Raw genomic sequence first — 20,541 nt, forward strand, 5'->3', positions numbered from 1 at the left:
TCCTTCTTAGCCTTTGTCTTTCCAGACAAAGAGATACAGTTGTTTTATTCTTTCCCAAAAGGAAAAGTATTCTATTACAATTTTTGTAGTTGTTTTCCTAAGCCTTTTCTAAGTCTGTTATATCCTTCTGGAGGCGCAGAAGCCAAAAATGCCTGCAGTGTTACAGGTGCAAAAGTTTTGCTTAGGTGAAGATTTATTCAATATTTGGCAAACATAATCACATGTAAGTAAAAAATCAAACCAAAACAAACCATGTCAAAACCACAATTAGAGAACATCTCACACCCATTAGGATGGCTATTATCAAAAAACCAGCAAACAGCAAATGTTGTCAAGAATGTGGAGAAACTGGAACCCTTATGTACTGTTGGTGGGAATGGACAATGGTGCAGTCGCTATGAAAACAGTATTGCAGTTCCTCAAGAAATTAAAAATAGGATTATCTAATGATCTAGCAACCCCATTTCTGGGTATATACCCCCAAAGAATTGAAAGCAGCGTCTCAAAGAGACATTTATACACCTATGTTCATAGTAGCATTAGTCACAATAATCAAAAAGCAGAAGCAACACTAATGTCTAACAGGAGATCAATGGATAAACATAGGGTGGATATACATATAATGGAATATTATTTAACCTTCAAAAGGAAGGAAATTCTGAGACATGCTACAACACAGATGAACAGTGAGGAAGGACATTATGCTAAGTGAAATAAGCCAGTCGCAAAAAGATAAATACTGTATGATTCCACTTATATGAAGTACCCAGAGCAGTCAAATTCATAGAGACAGAAAGTAGAATGGTGGTTGCCAAGGGCTGGGGGTTTAGGGAGTTACTGTTTAATAAGTATAGAGTTTTAATTTTATAGAATGAAAAGAGTTTTGGAGATTGGTTGCACAACAATGTGAATGTACTTAACACTATTGAATTGTACACTTAAAAATGGTTAAGATGAGGACTTCCCTGGTGGTGCAGTGGTTAAGAATCTGCCTGCCAATGCAGAGGAAACGAGTTCGATCCCTGGTCCAGGAAGACCCCACATGCCGCGGAGCAACTAAGCCCGTGCGCCACAACTACTGAGCCCGCATGCTGCAACTACTGAAGCCCGCTTGCCTAGAGCCCGTGCTCTGCAACAAGAGAAGCCACTGCAATGAGAAGCCCACGCACCGTAACGAAGAGTAGCCCCCGTTTGCCACAACTACAGAAAGCCCATGCGCAGCAACGAAGACAGAACGCAGCCAAAAAAAAAAAAAAAAAATTGGTTAAGATGATTAAAAAAAACACAAAAGCCAACTAAAGTCGAGAGCAGTTAAGTGTCAAGAAAGATCATGAGAGCGTTACAATCGGCCAGGCAAAAGTCTCCATCAAACTGTCCTCACTACCAAGAGCATAATTTTTCTGCTGAGAAAAGAAGTCTTCTCTAAATTTTTACCCATGGTTCACACTGGTTCATCATCAACTTGTTCTGCCAGTGGGATAACAAGACCCATCTTAGCTGTTATCTTGGAACCTAGGGCGTGACCATGTATTTACAGGTTGTTTTAGGAAGGGCTCAATAAATATTTGTTGAAGGACGGATTGAGGGAAGGAATCATGGTTAAATGTGTAGCTGTGGAGACCCAGCCCTAATATGGATCCTGAGTTTACCATTTCCTAGCTCATCACAGCCTATGCGACTTCTCTAAGCCTCATTTATCTTAAGTATAAACTGAAGAGAGTAATAGTAACCACTTCATAGAGCAATTGTGATGATTAAATGAGTGAATGCTTAGCCTGGTATCTGGGTAGGAAATCAAGGAAGGAAGTAAAGGCAAGGCAAACATGTAGGAAACAGGTGGGTTGACTGAACCTGGCCTACGACTCTTCACCATTATATCCATGTGTTTCCACTAGAAGCCAGTGTTTAATAACTGCTTAATAAATATTTACTGAATGAATTAATTAACTATAGGATAAGGATGAAATTTTGAACTCTTAAAAATACACTGATCAAACAATTCCTTAATTTATTTTAAAGACAAGTATTGTATATTGAAGAGGTAGATCATGACGGATACTTGCATTCATTTCTGGGAATTCTGTTAGCCTTTTCAGGCCCCTGTGGGTCCATTTCCAGTTTACTGAGCACCTACTAGATTCCCAGCACAGTCCCAGCATCAGGACTGCAACATAAATAAAACACTACCCTGCCCTCTAGCTGCTCTCAGTTGAGTGGAAGAGACAGGTATGGAAGCACATGGTGGATTAAGGGTCATATGCTGGAGGCAGGTCCAAGGTGGTGCAAAGGAAAGTTCCCTCCACCCTGCTGGACAGCAGGATCGTTTTGGTAAAGGAAGACCCCCGAGGGGAAGGCATCTGGACTGGGTCACGAAGAATAGGTAGGGGTTCGCCAGGTGGAAGAATGGGGAAAGGGCAGAGGGGATGAGATGTACAAAGGCATGAAATATAGGTGAGGGAGATGAAACCACCAGACACTTTCAGGGAAGTGTAAGTTGTTTCCATGAAGCACAGAGCAAAAGTGGGGGAAAGGGAATAGCCTTACAGAAATAGGTAGGGACAGATGCCTGGCGCTCATCAGCCTGCAGAGGGGAGGGGCTTAATCCTCTTGGTAAAGGAACCCGGTGGAGGGTTTTAAGCAGCAGAGACCTGATCAGATACTTGCAGGAAATGAAGAATAGGTAGGAGGGGCCAAGACTAGAGGGCACAGGTGGGTCATGTGACCAACCAGTTAGGGAAAAACTGGGAGAGAAGAGAATGGCTTCATTGAAAAGGATGGATACCAGAGATGTTAAGGGAGGTGAATTCAAAGGTCTTCACTTTACTTGCCCTGTAGGTGAATGAAAACTTAAACCACCAGCCACATACATACTAAAGTCATACCTGCAAGACTTTTCATTTTGGCATGATGCCTGAAAATCCATGGTCTTGCTTAAGCAATTAAGTGAGAGGGACTTCCCTGGTGGCACAGTGGTTGAGACTCTACGCTCCCAATGCAGGGGGCCCGGGTTCAATCCCTGCTCAGGGAACTAGATCCCACATGCATGCTGCAACTAAGAGTTCACGTGCCACAACTAAGGAGCCCGCCAGCCTCAACTAAGACCTGGCACAACCAAATAAGTAAATAAAAATTAAAAAATAAGCAATTGGGCTTCTCTGGTGGTGCAGTGGTTGAGAATCCGCCTGCCAATGCAGGGGACACGGGTTCGAGCTCTGGTCTGGGAGGATCCCACATGCCGCGGAGCAGCTGGGCCCGTGAGCCACAGCTACTGAGGCTGCGCGTCTGGAGCCTGTGCTCCACAACAAGAGAGGCCACGATAGTGAGGGGCCTGCGCACCGCGATGAAGAGTGGGCCCCGCTCGCCGCAACTAGAGAAAGCCCTCGCACAGAAACGAAGACCCAATGCAGCCAAAAATAAATAAATAAATAAATAAATAAATAAATAAATTTATTTTAAAAAAAAAGCAATTAAGTGAGAGACAACAGACGCTGCAAGTCACCTCCAACAATCATTACCTCTGCTGGCTTTTAGTGCCTTTGTTTCCAGCTGAACCCCAAAAGTTAACTTTTTGGGATTCCAGGGTTTGGTTTCCAATCGGAAATCACAGTCCCTATCCCTGTGGATCAAATTCCAGCCTGGAGGGGTTTATCCTCAAAGACCCTAGCCAGAGGAGCTCTGGAAAGAAGCCCAGGGTGCTCTGCTAGCAGGAAGTCTAAAAGCTACAAGCAACGGTCAAGTTCAGCGTGATGGATAAGCCTAGCCGAGCGATTCCTGAGAGCAAGGAATTGCGTCCAGGAATGGAAATGAGTGGTGGTGACAACTTGTAAGGGCAAGCTTTCCATTTGTCCTAGGTACCCTAGAAGAACTTGACCCTAAGCTTATGGGCAAGACCATAGGGCTGGGACATTAAAGAAAGTGAAAAGGTGAGAAACTAAATCAGGTGATACAGAAGCTGAGCTGAAACACCAGACGTTGGCAGGCTTTCTAAGTGCTCTAGAATTAACCCAGGTGAGTGAATTCTTCAGAAAAGCATCCTGTCTAAGGTGGTAGCGGTGAATTACTACCGGAAGGATGTGCAGGATACTGTAACTTTCAATTCCCTAACAATCACAAGCTGTGAATAAAGGAATCACCTTAATAATAATGACAATCGACAAGTTCTTTTTGTATCCGCCTATGTTCATCTGCATTGCAGAGAATTACAGTCATCATCTCATACTCTTTGAAACACATTTGCCCAAATATTTTGAAAAGTTCTGGACCAAGAGTTTTCCAAGGCGCACGATCCAACCCTTGACTTCTACAGTTTCGTGCTTCCTCTCGCCTGCCATCCTCCCATCCTCCCACCCCACCCCCAGCTTCAAAAACTTAAGATCAGAAGAGTCAAGTTGAAACACAAACCAAATGCTGTATCATTAATACGAGTACATTTTATAACCTAGGTTGTTGGTTCAGATACTACCATGACGTGCCAATCCCCCAAAAGTTAACTGACTGTTACTGATAATGCAAAGCCAGCAAATCATTTGAGCAAAAGAGACCAACAAGTGAAAAACCCAGTGTCTCACCCAGCTCCACGTCCTGATCATCGGTGAGCACAAGAATGATGTTGGGTCGGATGTTTTTTCGTTCCTGCTGTATCCGGCCTCTGAACCTCGGGGATCTGATGGTTGAACCGAGGCTCCCCAGCAGCTGTGTGCCCAGCACAGCCAAAACCAGAGCACAGCAAGAATACTTCATTGTGCTTGGTCCAATGTCGCAAAACTGACAAAATGTCTGTCTCCTGGTTCCTGCAGCTCTGGGCAGTCAGAGAGAAAGGGAGAGGGAGAGACGAAAATGAAATCCAAGCCCCAAACACAGTTGTAGAAAAAGCACTACAACTCAGTGAGAACTGGCACATAAACCAGCAGAGAAAGGGCTGCCCATGAGTCAGAAGCGGCAAACCCTCCCAGGCGTCAGGTCGTTTTTTTTAAGCGCTCGATTATTTTGCAAATTCACTTTTGTCCTTTATTCTCATTCCAACTTTTCCGATTTCAAAATTCATTGCCAAAATAGAATTTCCAACACAGAGCTCAGATGTAAAAGCTTTCTGACAAGAGCTAATACCTTGAATTAGGTATCCTGGTTGAATAATCAATTGCTATACTCAGAGGTATTCAGGACATCTGCAGATGGGGTCCTGGAAGGGGGAGAAAAAATACAAAGGAAACGTCAGTCAAGGATTTTGACACAGATTTTTGGTCTGAAATAGTCTCTTGGAACAGCATAAATATATATGTATAGATATGATTTATATATTATATTTATATATAAGTATAATAAATATAAATGTAATATATAAATCATATCTATACATATATATTGATATAATTTTAAAAATCTGTACTCCAAAAGGGAGAAACAGAAGGAAACAACATTCAGAACTGCTAACAAATGACATGAATAACACCTTCATTTCATAATCATAAATACGGTGATCTGGGTATCATCCCTGCTCACACTTTAATAGTACTTTAAACATCTCCAAGAAAACCAAATGACTGATAAGGAAGAGCCAGCAGTGCCTGTGAAACCACAGGGCACTGGAGTGTTTGCATCTGGGGAGCGTTAACTCACCTGCGGACGATACTGAGTACTGATCAAGCAGAATGAAACGCAAAGCTGTCATTTGTCATCTGCATGATGTCACTCACTGCCCAGGAGAGTTCTTTTTGCTGACAAAGACTTCATAGTAAGTGGCTGGGAGAGCAACCTTTCCCAGTCTCTGAAAAGCTAACTGTCCTCCATCAATCACCGGGGGAAGGGATGCTTCCTCCCGGCTGGGCGGGTCCCTCGGCCCAGCCCTCATCCCCAGCGCATCGGCGCCTAAGGGGACAGAGCCCTCCTCCGACTGTCAGCACCAGCTTCACTACTGTCCAGAGCCGGTGCAGCGCCGCTAGCACCGAGGTTTGGCTTTGCCGCAGCAGATCTTAACCTGCAAAGCAACATGACTGATGGACTCTGAGGCTGGAGGTTAGAGGCGACCCTTCCACCTTAAAAAAATCAAATCAAATCAAATCTGGAGGGGAGCACTGTGAAATCTTTGCGAATCTGCACAGGAGGAGACTTTGGAAAGGGTTGGAAAAATGCCCCTTTCACTTTAGAACGCTAACCTGCTGAAAGCTGTTCCCTTGGACTTCTGAAAGATAGCAAAGGGCTCATTAAAAAAAAACAAAAAAACAAAAAAACACCATCTTTCTCTTGAATGTCACGAGGGAGCATCTGTATGGGAATTTCGACTGCCCTAAAATTAATAAGACAGCAGCCCGCTCCAGCAGCCACTCTGTCCCCACACACCTGAGGGTCTGTATTTGACGCTCAACAATAAATGGGGGTCAGATAAGTAAGCATCACGAATGAAGTGTGAGGAATGCAAAGCAGGAGGAAAGGGACTCCATCGCTCCCTTCCGCGCCTTCAACTCTGGAGGGTGACATGGGGCAGCGAAAGAAGAATGAAGAAAGACGGTGTACTGCTTCCCCCTGCCATACACATTATTGTGTTTTACACAAACACACACGCCCCTATTATTTTAAACTTTATGAGCTGTTTTGTAAACAGTTCTAATGCTTTTTACTTTGCAGCCTGTAATTATTCTTTGGGAGGGAAGAAGGGAGGGAGAGAGAGAGAGAAAGACTCAGTAAGAACTAGGTTTTAAAACAAAAATCCAGTGTCTGCAGCAAGGCAGTCCTGACCACATGATCTGCAGAGCAAAAAAGCAAGCCACCTCCGATTGATCCTGTGGCTTGAGAAAGTCAATACGTACGGTTTGGCGTGCGGTTTTGTTTTTTGTTTGGTAATAACTCGGGGTTATTTCAGTGATTGCGGTGCCTGCTGAACACTGAAAGCCCGCAATTGTTCTGTCCTGACTGTTGGGTTTCTGGGCATTTGTTTTAAATCATGAGAAAACTGATACAAGCATGAAAGGATGGGAAAGCAAAAGAAATGAGTGAAACAATGGCTTTCTCCCACAGAGCGTGCATTAGCCTAAGAGTTAAATACAGAAGTTTCTTAGGGGGTTGGTCCTTGAAGTAGCAAAACTTTGCCCACCTCTCAAAGCCGGCAACGTTGTGTGAAGAGAGAGTCAGCAGGGTTTCTTGCATCCGCTATGGTTTAAACTAACCTCTGCTGACAATGGTAACCCAGGAAATACAGCCAGACTCACAGTATGGAGGGAACAGCAGCGCTTGGTTTAAATAATCGGTCACACATGCAACTGAAAATTCTTGACTATTAAGATGCTGATAACATTCCCTGGAACCCAATCAGTGTTCTGGGTTATTCTTTTCTTTATTGTATTTACTTTATTTCTTCCTTTAGGAAAAAGAAAATTAGCCTTAAGGGTACCTTGTATTTTCAATGTAGTTTAAACTACATTGAAAATCATTTCCTAATAAAGAAAAGGGACAGCAGAGAAGATGCACGCTTTACCTATAAAGTAGCTTTCCTTTCTGGACAGTCAAAGGTGCAGAAGAGACCTACGTTTATTTTTTCTGCCACAATTTATTATCGATTCAGCGGATGCATATGTAAAAGCCGAGAAATTGAGTGGTAAAGAAAATGGAACTTTCAGACAGGTCTGGCCAGCAGGAGCGCTCCCTTTACTAAAACACACAAAACACAGAAGTCTGAAGAAAAGTGCACACAGACAATTCTTTATTCAAAAATGACCTTTTAGAACCTGTCATCCTCTCACTGCCTGGTTTCCAGCTCCAGAAGGAAAAGAAGAAAAAAAACCTGACAGACAAAATGCAGACCTCAACAAAGGAGACAAGGATGCAATGTCTGAATTGGATACTTTGTGGCAGACGACAAGTGTCCTTAGAGACTAACAACTTGTCTTGAGAAATAGTCGAAAATGGGAGAAATGTCAAAAGAGGTTTTTCTCACACATGGAAAGTGAGCTTGAGGAACGGTTGCTGTATTCACCAATCAGGACCGGAACACAAGATGCCTATTCTTCAAGCTCTAAAGTGAAAACACCAATTGTAGCTATGGCCAATTGGTGGGGAAAGTTTACAACACTTTGTTTGGGGCAGTCAAGCCAACTATAAATGTGACATTAAAAGTTTCAAGTCACATATAAAAGAAAGAAAAGACTGGGAAGCCTTCAAGCCAACTGGACAGAAAGTCTAGCTCACATATGCTTGTCTAGCAAAACCCCACACTAAATCAAAGCCCTCATTGCCCCAGTAGGTTTAAGGGGGGTCTCTGTCTTCAATAAGCCTCCCTTTGTCTGGGCAGCTGGTGCCGAGGTACAGGGGATGGTGGCCATATGCTTGTCCACCACTGTGGTTGTCAAGGTGTAATCTGGGACTTTGGGGGGGACCCTGAGATCCTTGTGGTGGAATCCACAAGACCAGAACAGTTTCACTCAAGATGAAGCAGTAAAATGATTAATTTGATTAAACCTTGACCCTTGAAGGCACATATTTTCTTTTAAGTTTTCTGTTTTGAGAGAGAAGGGACACATAAAACCCTTTGCAGCCTATGGAGGTGTGATGCTTGTTGAGGGAAAGCACTCGTGGGACTGAGTTGCCAGGTGAACTAGACACATCTTTGTTCTCTGTTTTTGCTCAAACGCTATTTTTAGTTGAAAGAATTACTTGGACTTGGATTTTTGGCAGACATTTTCTCGAGTTGTAAATGAAATAAGACTGTCATTTCAAGGAAAGCAACTGCCGGTATTTGTCGTGTTTGTTGCCAATGACAGAAATCTAGCTTTCAAGTCAAAAGCAGAATTTTGGAAAACTTGTATCTGCTACTGTGAGCTTGGCAGCTTCCCAATATGTAAAACCTTTCTGATGACACTGATGTTGATATTAACGAATGTTATTTCATGGTATTGTAAAATGAAATGTGTCAACACTTAGACTATTTGCATAATTCAATGAACCAATGTTTCCCAAATGACCAAACACAATGTTACAAAATCATACATGGGTAAAAGAAATTCACTCAAAGTGCAAGATGACCATTGGATTTTAATGTAACAGAGTAGGAAAAGCTCATTGATATGGTTTCAGATTTCTTACTACAACTAACCTTTAGGAATCACCACTTGTCAAGTGTTGTTATAGTATCAAAGAAGATCTACAAGTATCTGAAAAAAGCTCTTGAAATACTTCTTTTCCAACTATTTATCCATGTGAGGCTGAACTTTATTCCTATACCTCAACCAAAACAATATATTTCAACAGATTGAATGCAGAAGCAGATATAAGAATCCAGTTCTCTTTTATTCAGATAAATATTAGATTTGCAAAAATGTAAAACATGCCAATTTTAGTCACCAATATTTTTTTGGTTGGGAAAATATAGTTATTTTTCATAAAATATTATATATCATTTAACATATAGATTTATTGTTTTTTAATTAATACTTTTAAAAATTCTCAGTTTGAATTTCTAAGTATCAATAGCTAAAATCCCCATAAACATAAGCTTACTAATATAAAATGATAAAAACACAATTTCAATAATATAAAGGGATTCCAAGCCCAAAGAATTTGAGAATTACTGGCCTAGAGTATATTTGGTCCCATAGTTAAGCCTGGCCTTTTACCTCTAAGGCTACAGATTTGGCCCTAGTCACAAACTTAATTCATTTTTTTCCCCTTAAAGCCTTGAAACTGTCCTAAGTTCTAAATGCCCGCAAATCTAATGAGTGATGACATTCTGTGATGACATTCTGTGTGTGTGTGTGTTTTAATCTGAGGATAACACAGAACTTTATAAGTGAACGCCCACAAATCTAAAGGATGTGAGAGACAGGTTCAGAACAACCCACTCAGCCCAGAAATCAACCTCTCAGGGGTGGGGCAATGGAATTGTTTCTAGTACAAAGCAATGCCACTCCAGAGTGAAGCCAGAGAAAAAAACAGGACACCATAACCAACCACAGCAGTGGGGGAGATTAGGCCAGCAGCATGCAATTATTCAAAGCTGAATTTAGCCAGAACACACTTAGTTTATCGTTAGAGTAAAGCAAAATAGGATTATACCAGCAAGAAGGTGGTATCTACCCTCCCCCGTCCCACCCCCCAACGCCAATCGACATAGTTCTCACATTTCCTAGGGTCAGTTTACATGGCCCTTTTCCTTTAATTTTGACTTTCAAGTTTCCCATATATCACTTTTTTTCTTTAGAGGAAGCCTTCAGGATGTGCTAGCTTCTTTATGATATATGTGAAACCATGAAGGAGCTAATTTCTTCTTTTAAAAACCCCATAGCTGGCAAAGTTCATCTACTGTTAATCCCAAGAAAGCCTGTTTCCCGACCTAATTTATTACAACTCCAAGCAAAGAAGAGAGACAACAGTCTCCTTCTGGTGCGATAACATTTTTATACCCCTCGAATAATAAATCTCTTCCAGTCACCCACGACAGCTGAAAAGTGTGCATCTCTGACCTGGAGCACCTTTGGGGAAATCCTTAGCTAAGTGATGAGATCCTCCTTGAACAATGTTTGCTTTTCTTCCCTTTTTTTCCCTTTCTGTTTTCTCCCCCCAACACTGTAAATCCTGACATTGGAAGGAACCTTGAAAAGTCATCTATTCACAAAATTGTTAGCGTTGGTTATCCCTGGGGTACGGTGAGGGAGAGGGACAGATTTTATTTTTTATTTTATTTATGTTGAAGTTGGATTTTTTCCCCATGATCTGTTGCATGATAAGAATAGAAATAAGTAAATTTCCTAGGCTTTCCCTCTGTCTTCTCGTGGAGGAACAGAATAGAAAGAGGTAAGCAGTGATAAGAATGAAGTGAGAGGTTACAGCAAGAAATGTGCTTTTGAGAGTTACCCCACAAAGGTAGGAACTAAAACCACATAACAACAAGCTCACCAAGAGCATTTTGGAGAATGCAAAGGGTCCAAGACTGAGATTTGTCCAGCTTCTTTCAAATCAAAATTAGCAAAACAAAGAAAACCAAAGTGACCTAAAAATTATGAAAAAAACCCCCAGAAGGATCTGATATTCCTGAAGCAGATGCTACAGAGTGTCCAAAGGGTCTGATAATGGTCACAAGTTTTGATGGTGGCAATGAGCTCCAAGATAATGAGAATAAAAAGATTGTTGAACTTTACAAAGTGGGGCATTGGAAACTTCAGTTTGGGTCTAGTGCAAGAATAGCATATTGATTAAAAGAACCACAAATGTGGTCTTAGGCATCTTAGCTACTCCTTACGGTATATGATTGATTACATTAAATTTGCCTTTGGTTTCATATATTTATAGCTTATCTGTATTGAAGTATCTGGAGGTATTGCATAAGTCAGCAGAAATAGTTTGTTGCAATAACAACAAGAAAAAAACCCCAAATATCAATGACTTAACACACACTACAAGTCACACACAGAGTGACGGGATCTTTGCTCTGCCCGGTCATGCATGGATGCGGGCTGATGGGGGCACAGTTGTTGTGTTGCTGCAATAGCTGGACCAAGAAGCAGAGGAAGAAAAAAACTGGAGAATCTTGCAGGAGCGCTTTTCATGGCTTCAACCTGGAAGTGACTCAGATCACTTATAATATTTCATTGGCTGTAACTAGTCACATGGCCACATCCAACTGCAAGAGGGCTGGAAATTGATGGCACAGCTGAAGTGTGCTGAACACTACTGTTTACCACAAGCATCCAGTTTCATCAGTATCCTATGTATTTATCTTTTTTTCTCACTAGATGCCTGCACGCGCACGCGTGCATGCATGCACATGCACATACTTAAGATACATGTACAAACATATTCATACATGCCGATACATGTTTAAGTAATGAAGAAACACAATCTTCATAGCTTAAAGTTCTACCATTCCTAGGTACAAAAAATGCACCTTTAAACAGCTTTGGGAATTTGGGGGACATGTTTCATTTTAGTTTGTTTCCCTGATGTACATAATCTGGCACAATATGAATTTATTTTAAAGTTCTACAGTTCTTGTGATACATTTAAGTTGAAGAAAATATTTTTAAAAATACAGGTAGGTGCTACATTTAGATTTCAAAAGCACTTCTCAAAATATTTTCTTGTAGATAACATCTATGCGAGGAAAGAAGAACACCTGACTTAGCTTTAAAAATTAAGCCACAGTCAAGAGAGTTCCCACTGGTTTACTTTCTATGCTATAAAGCTCGCTACCAATATAATGCTCTTTAACATTTTCTAAGGGTTTAAATACAGAAGAGTGGAGACACAAGTTCCTTCTGAGGGATCCTGCTGGCCTCACACGGAGTCATGACCAAGAAAGGGAGGTCTGGGAACACAGAGTGTGAAAAACAAATGTGCATTTCAAAAGACAACAAATTCTAGTTCTTAGCTCAAGGTTTAGGGACAAATTATGGGGAATAGCTCTGTTTTTTAATTTGTTCTTCCAAAATGTATTATTTACAGGAGAACCTTTAAAGAAAATCAAACATCCATCTTTAAGTCAACACCTTTGCTCAGAGACCCATTTCCAAGGAAACCCTAAAATTCAGATTAGTTCATGTATTATTTCAAAAATACTTCCTTCACAAGTTGTACTGGGAAATGCTGGTTTGAGGTTTTTTTGTGTTATTGGCTAAATATACCATTCCAAGCCTTTTAATGACAAAATCATCTTCAACATGTGCTTTATATGTACCTAAATCCCTCTACTGTCTTCAGATTGTCATCTTTCCTTCAGCTGTATACTTACCTCCCAGTGATTACCAAGCATAGCTGTATATTTATCAAGTAAAAAAAGCAACTCTACTTAACTTTCAAGTGAAATTCAGGCCTGCAATCGTGGAAAATATCATTATAGTAGAACAAACTGAGTAGCTAGCAGGCCTCTCTAGGAAAATTAATTTATTAATTTTAGCCACAAAGCACACAAAGCATACAACAAAGATAAATCGTCTACCCATTTTTATTGACATCCATCTGATTTATGACATTCTTGTCCAATCAAATTCATCAGCTTACCCTCAAAACAGTATTTGGACATAGGGATATTTATCACAGTCTTCAGGTGAATAGCACCTGAAGAGACACAGTAGGACATTTTTAAAACCATAAATTCACTAACACTGATTCAAATCACAGTACTTGCATAAAAGGCCTGTAGTAACTTGAAACTTAAAATATGACTTCCGTCTTAGCTTTTTGTCTGGACAGAAGCTGGGAAATATTTTAGCTAATGAAAACTCACATTTTACTCTACTGTTATAGAAGAGTGAACTTTATGACGTTTTAAGCAGAAGAATTTATAGAAGGAAAATTTTAAGAGCTATATTATCACCATAAACAATTATCTGTCATATCTGTAAAATAATCTTCCTGAAAAGGCTCAGATTATAATCTATGTCTATGGACATTTGGGGCAAATGTATGTTTATTGTCACTAGAGTATCTTTATAAATAGATGTTTAGGGCTTCCCTGGTGGCGCAGCGGTTGGGAGTCTGCCTGCCAGTGCGGGGGACACGGGTTCGGGCCTTGGTCTGGGAGGATCCCACATGCCGCGGAGCAACTGGGCCCGTGAGCCACAATTGCTGAGCCTGCGCGTCTGGAGCTTGTGCTCCGCAGCAAGAGAGGCCGCGACAGTGAGAGGCCCGCGCACCGCGATGAAGAGTGGCCCCCGCTTGCCGCAACTGGAGAGAGCCCTCGCACAGAAACGAAGACCCAACACAGCCAAAAATAAATATAAATAAATAAAAAAATAAAAATTAAAAAAAAAAATAAATAGATGTTTACAGCTGGCCAAGTCCTTAAATCTCATCTAACCATCTATACTGCAAACACCCAGTGGTGCTCCATTTCCAGAATTTATTTTCTAACTACTCGACTTTGTTTGAAACCTTCATTTCTCAGCACACACAAGACCAGCACTTGTCACACAAAGGAGCTAATATAATTAAACCAGATGATATGCCCCACAAGTAAAACCAGCCATTCACGAAAGCTGGTCCCCAGAGGCCATTTCAAACAATGCATATTTCAAAGTAATCTAAAGTAATCCCTTCTCTCCACAGATTTGGTTTCCATGAAGTCTTAAGCACATGTGTGCTGTAAAAAAGAGGCTTATTAAAACCTGATGTGATATTAGAGATTATAATGCAACACAGTTGGGCTGATTTTAATACCTGAGTCTTCAAGAAGAAAGCAATTTTCGATTTTATTTGTAAGCTTACTAAAACATTATCCATACAAAGGTGCATGATGTTTACTTAATTAAGGAAAAAAATAAAGAATGCTCCCCTGTTATCTGAATTGGGCTTGTATCAATGTATAAAATTTGCAAATAAAAGTGGAGGAGAAACTAAAACAGTTTTCACTGATGGACAGATTAGCAAAGCACAGTATGTATTTATAACTCTAAAGAGTGAGGAGCTTAGATTGTTTAGACAATTCCTTATAAAGTTGTGAATCTCCAGTATATCATTCTTTTGGCTCGCTCTGGTGAAACATTATCAAAATGTGTCATATAACAGCATGATAGCTTCAAAATACTAGTTGTCATCATTAGTAGAACTGGATTATTAGGTAAGTCTGGCTGCCTATGAAGTTTACCAAGACCTCCAGTTCTGGCGGATCTCTGGAGGATTTGTTTATTTTTCCTGATCCTTTTGCTATGTCTTGATTGTATTTAGTTTCAATTGTGGATGAAAATACAAAGGATTAGATTTGATATGCTTCTGGTCCCTCCACTTCAGGATCTCCTACCTACAGCTTTGTATCCTTGAAATGCAAACAAAGGAAACATGTACATGATCATGAATGGGTTTGCAAAATGAGCAAACGGCAACACCCTGCCACAGAAAATCTGCTGTTCCTCATTGGAACATGGCTTCGCAGAACAGATCATATATGAAAAAGGAGAGAAGCAACCTCCACTCTAGAGAGCTAATGTGAAGGAGACAGTCTTGAAAATATGTTATAGCATCTTTGAGTTTGAAGGTGTTATGGAGTAAATGTTTATGTCCCCCTCCTTCCCCATTCATATGTTGAAATCCTAACCCCCAGTGTGATGGTATTAGGAGGTGGGGGTCTTCGGGAGGTGATTAGGTCATGAGGGTGGAACCCTCATGAATGGGATTAGTACCCTCATAAAATGGGCCACAGAGAGCTCTCCCACCCACCTTCTACCATATGAGGACTCTGAGAAGATGGTCATCTATGAACCAGGTAGTGGGCTCTCGCCAGATACCCAATCCACTAGCACCTTAATCTTGGACTTCCAGCTTTCAGAACAATGAGAAATAAATGTTTGCTATTTAAGCCGCCTGGTCTATGGTGTTTTTGTTACAGCAGCCTGAATGCACAAAGACGAGGGATTTTAAAGTTCCCCTAGATTAACTTTTAACTAATGAAGAAAATTTCTCTAGACCATCAATGAAAAATGCCCCTATCTAGGTAACACAGACCTCGTTAGGAAACCTGTTTAGTTTTGGGCAGCGAAACAGGTTAAAAAATTCTCCATTTTATTGAACAAAAATCTGTCCTCTTCTCTTCTAAGTGTTTAATCATGCTCTAGTCTACTGAGCCACACAAAATAATTCTATTTTCTTCTCAATAACAAATGATTTAAATATTTGAAGATTGTTTCCATCTAACCCCTGAATCTTTTCCTCTTAAAAAATACACTTATATGGTACACTGTGGGAGAACAGTGGAAGTGGTTATTTTGAATTGGGCCACTGGCTTGTTAAGTAGTGGATCAATAGATCCTACAAAGCTGTAGCTACACAGATAGGAAGCCAGTGTATTTAATGTCCATCTGGCTCAAAGGAATTCTGACTACTAGGCTACTAATCGATGCTTTCCAAGTTCACTAAGAAAAATTTCCTTATATAACACTACTTTCGTGTTTGGACTAAATTCAACTCAAATATCTTCCAAAATATGCGTAAGTAACTTGTTAATCAGTTTTATTGGAGAATAAAGCCAGACAAGAAGATGAAGATCCAGGCTAAGAATCCTAATCCAAGGACTAGATATTTTTCATTCCTTTACAATTTAGTCATTGATTTCTCTCTAGATTTTGAGGAAGCTTTCCTTCTAAGAAGAAACATCTTCTTTACCACATTTGGCTCCCAGTTTCAGAATACTGAATACTTAATTTTTTTATTTTATTATTATTTTTTAAGTATTTATTTATTGGGCTGCATCAGGTCTTAGTTGCGGCACGCAGGATGTTTAGTTGTGGTGTGCGGGTCTCTCCTTTGCAGTGTGTAGGCTTCTCTCTAGCTGTGGCGTGCGGGCTCCAGAGTGCATGGGTTCAGTAGTTGCGGCGTGTGGGCTTATTTGCCCCGTGGCACGTGGGATCTTAGTTCCCTGACCAGGGATCGAACCGGCGTCCCCTGCACTGCAAGATGGATTCTTAACCACTGGACCACCAGGGAAGTCCCTGGATACTTTAAAAGAGCCATGCAAGAGAAGAACAACCATTTTGCTATTAAACAAAGGCCCCAAGCTCAAGTACTTAAATCCTAAGGTAGAGCAGGGGTTCATTATAATCACTGGAGGTCTTGTTAATTATTCCAGAGTTCCTGATTCAGGGATAGGGCCTAAGAAATTGCAGTTCTAGCAAATTCCTAGGAGACGCTGCTGCTTTTAGTACTGGTCCAGGGTAGAGCAATCAACCGACTAGCATTGGCAAAAGGAAAGGTAGATGGAACCAAGCCTGGAGCAGGTGCTTCAAGTCTTCTCATGAGGGGTGATCTCTCAGGCCTTTGCATTGGCAGAGACAGCTGATAATTCACAAAATGGGACACTTGAGATTGCCAGTTATTTCATAGCTGATAGGACCGTTCTGTAAGATCATCTTTTGCAGAGTTGCCGAAAAGGCAAGCATTCCAACACACTCACTAGGAACTGAAAGAGTTTTCTGCTGGAGAGCAAATATCCAGAAGTGTTCTTCAGAGCAGCTTTCAAATGACCCTCTAATCTCCCTTTCTATATATTCTCTTTCAATGTCTGAAGAAACTAGGTTTCACAAATCCTTGAATACATGAACTAGCAAAGTCTGACAGGGGCCCCGTGCAATGTCGAAATTTGTTACATTTATTAAACAATCGTCAAGCACTAAGGTAGGTTTGCCACCACCAAAATTTGTTTTCCACCTTTAGGTAAATTATTCCTATAGATGAAGGCAGCAGAGTGAGTTACTGCTTTTGTTTTGAGGAAGCCCATCCTCAGTTTGCTAATTCTGTCCAGCTGTCTCTGCCAATCGCCCACTCTGGGTCTTTCACCCTCATCATCACCTCCTCTCTTTGAGACACTGGCAGACAAATACAGATGCAGTAAAACAACAAACTGACTAAATGACGCAGTATGATCCCAGAAGATCTCAACCCACCACGATGCGTGACGCACGTTAGGTGTTCTGGGAAACCCCGAGCTGAATTCTCCTTCTCCCGCTGAGCAAGAGGAGGCAAAGAGATGAAACCACAAAAAAGTAAACTGGAAAAGTAGGACTGAACTTCCCGGAACTAGAACAGTGGGTGTAAACAGAGCAAAGGTCAAGTTTGCAACCTTCCAACCTACTGTGTGCATCTTTAATTCCTGTAGCAGACACTTCTCAGAAGACTGAGTCGTCCTGGTCGAGAGGGGGCGGGAATTCTGGAGTCCGGGTTTTCCAGTTGCCCGACTTCAGGACGTAGAGTCCAGCACCATGTGATGGCTGTGCGGACCCAGGCGCTTCTCAGAAGCGGCACATCTTGAATTTGTGGCCTTCCCCCTCACCCCTTCCTTTTACTGTCGATTTCTCTTTCATTCCTGACATTCTACTACCCCCATATGCCCCTTGACCACCTAAAGTTCTTCACCACTCCCTCTTTCCTTTTGCTTTCCTGAGTCTCCAACCTTCTACAGTTTCCAACATGTGGATCAGACTTTACCTTTTATCCAGAAGTAACAATTTTTGCTAATATGCGTTGAACATGTCCCATGTACCAAACTTGGCATCAGCTCCCTTTAGCCCACCATGTACCAATGAAGCAGGCACTACTATTGCTTTTTTTTTTTTAATCAGGAAACTGAGATTCAGAGAAGTTAAGGAATCTGTCCAAGATTACACAGCAAGGGGTAGAACTGGGGCTACCTCCCACCGAAACTTTGTTCATAACGGTTCTGTTTTAGTAGTATTTTCTCCTGAAGTGCATTTTCACTTGAAAAGATCTTGGAGGCCTAGTGAATTCTGAACCTGCCAAATCAACAGGGAGAATCTGGGGGCAAAAATGGGTGTCAGGTGCTGCTGATGTTTCCAGGCAGCTGTCAATGAGCCTTAGAGCATCTCCCCCAGGAGCACGCGACAGGGCACTGGTATTGTAGCCACACACCACGTACAGGTCCCCTTTCACCTTCCAAACAGAAGGGGACCCCTCAGAGCTCAGTAAAACAAAGAGTTGTTGCTGGGTGAGAGAGTGGACTGGCGTGGTTGAACATGAATATTCAAGACCACGAGTCACAGCTCCATGAATTCGGGGGTCTCCTCCATTTGTATTTAGCATTGTGTAGTGGCGAGACAACTTGCAATGACTAATTAATCCTGGGTGCCGAGGCAGAAGGTGAAATAATTTGTGCGTAGTCATGAAGTTATTCATTCTCAGGCTCCGAGTTAGCGCCGGAGGGCTTTGCTTTCCCGATATGGAAAGAAGATCGGACTTGACTTTCTGCTTTGTGCCTGTGATCCCAGAGATCCACACCCTCAAGCCCTGAAATCTTCTAAAGGGAAGGCAGGTGGTTGCCAGCTGTCCTTAACCCACACCCTCATGACATCATCTCCAGTATCACCCGTCCGTGGAGACGCCATCCACTGAGACCACCCTCTCCTCAGCGGGCCCTGTTCCCCGGCCCACAGAAGCCCTCCCCAACTTGCCAGGTGGAGGAGGGGACAATCTCGTTCATATACTGCACATGGCTGCTTGTGGCTGTTTTTCCACCATCTCCTCCAGTGCAATTGTAACTGAGGGTATTCCTAGTAATACCTCAGTTATCTATCACAGGGCAGGGAAGGGTCTCCAAATATGTAAATTTCCATGAAACCTTACTTTAATTATTTAAGGATAGGAGCTTCAAACAAACAAACAAACAGGAACCATTTTAAAGCACACTGAGTTTGCAAAAAAAAAACCTCCCCAAACTCAGAGGCTTGTAACAGAAAAGGGGTACGTCTCCCTGTGTCACGTGGAGGCTGCAGAGGTGGTGGCTCTCTGAGTCTCCCCGCTCCAGCCCTCAGGCCGGGGTGGCAGCCCTGATGCGAGACATGCCACTCTCAGGACAGACCCCAGGCGCGGGAGAGCTGGTGGAAATCTGGAACGCCGCTCGAAGTCATCTGCTTCCATGCGGCATCTGACGCACCTGCTTACCTGCCTTTGGCCAAAGCAATACCCGCAGTGGAGCCCAGGGTGGGGGTGGGAGTAGGTTTTGCTCCCTGGGGGGCTCTGCAAGTCCCAGGCAGTGGGCGGGGACGCTGAACTCTGGTCACTTCTCTGGTGGGGGAGGGATGGCAAAGATTGGGATCACAATTTAATCTATGGCGTGCACTTTCACAAATTAATCACGTATTTCCTAGTCTTCAAAAAATACTGGGAATGATGTCACTGTTTTGTTTTGTTTTATGGCTCTGGGTCATCATCGTTAACATAAATACTGCTTTTAGCTATAATTCAGATTTTTTTTCTGTGGGATACTGGGATATGGAAAGCTGTCTGCGTTAACACATAAATGACACGGGACTGATACTGTTTGGAATTCCTTATGAATATTTTTCATGGTGTTGTTTTACCTCCGTCACTATCCATTATCACTTCTAGTTGTTATAAGTGTATTTACCTCTCACAACTCCACCTGCCCTCTGCTAATACACTAGGGAGATGCTGAAGAGATGGCTTGTTAAATGTGTGTTTAAAGTAAGAGTGAAGACACGAGAGTCTCTCTCAAGCGCAGTACGTGGGTGGGTTTGGCGCACAGGCTTTGGGACAAACGTCTGGGTATGGGTGCTTCATAAGCTTATTAGATTCCTTCTTGTTCTTGTATGTCTGGCTGATTGAGGATGTCAGATAAGCAAAGTCAGGGAGGACTGGGTTTGGAGTTGACTTCCACAGGAGCACCCCTGCTTTGCCATTTTCCATATTCTTTCCTAGACAGTTGACTAAGCACTAAAACTACCTGTCATTTCTTGCTCAATTCTCTTTACTTTAATCACCACACATACTTAATTCAGCAGTCTTGGAGAGCTCCTGGATAAAGCATGATTGGAGATAATGGGTGAATGAGAGAAGAGCCCGGCTCTCAAATGGAGAGTTATATCCAATGCCAGGTATAATACAGATCCAGAACGTGCTGGCAACTGCCAACTTTCTAAAGGTTGGACAGATATCACACTTGACAGCCCCCAGCTTATATTCAGAAAAGACGAAAACTCTAATTCGAAAAAATACATACATCCCAATGTTCACAGCAGCAGTATTTGCAACAGCCAAGACATGGAAGCAACCTAACGTCCACTGACAGAGGAGTGGATAAAGAAGATGTGGTCCATA

General features: G+C 41.9%; 1 protein-coding gene across 5 annotated transcripts in view; it reads right to left on the reverse strand.

Annotated features, from left to right (window-relative positions):
• The window catches only part of SULF1 (sulfatase 1), a 158,310-nt gene that overhangs the window by 67,025 nt on the left and 70,744 nt on the right, over positions 1–20,541 (reverse strand). For all 5 annotated transcript variants that reach the window (XM_057532226.1, XM_057532223.1, XM_057532225.1 and 2 more), the window contains 2 exons: positions 5,107–5,179; positions 4,569–4,798 (listed from right to left, as the gene is read on the reverse strand). In XM_057532226.1, coding sequence (XP_057388209.1) covers positions 4,569–4,740 — 172 coding nt within the window. In that variant the 5' untranslated portion in view covers positions 4,741–4,798; positions 5,107–5,179. The remainder of the gene's footprint in view (positions 1–4,568; positions 4,799–5,106; positions 5,180–20,541) is intronic.

This window comes from Balaenoptera acutorostrata, chromosome 17, assembly GCF_949987535.1.
Source record: "Balaenoptera acutorostrata chromosome 17, mBalAcu1.1, whole genome shotgun sequence".
Classification (NCBI taxonomy): Eukaryota; Metazoa; Chordata; class Mammalia; order Artiodactyla; family Balaenopteridae; genus Balaenoptera; species Balaenoptera acutorostrata.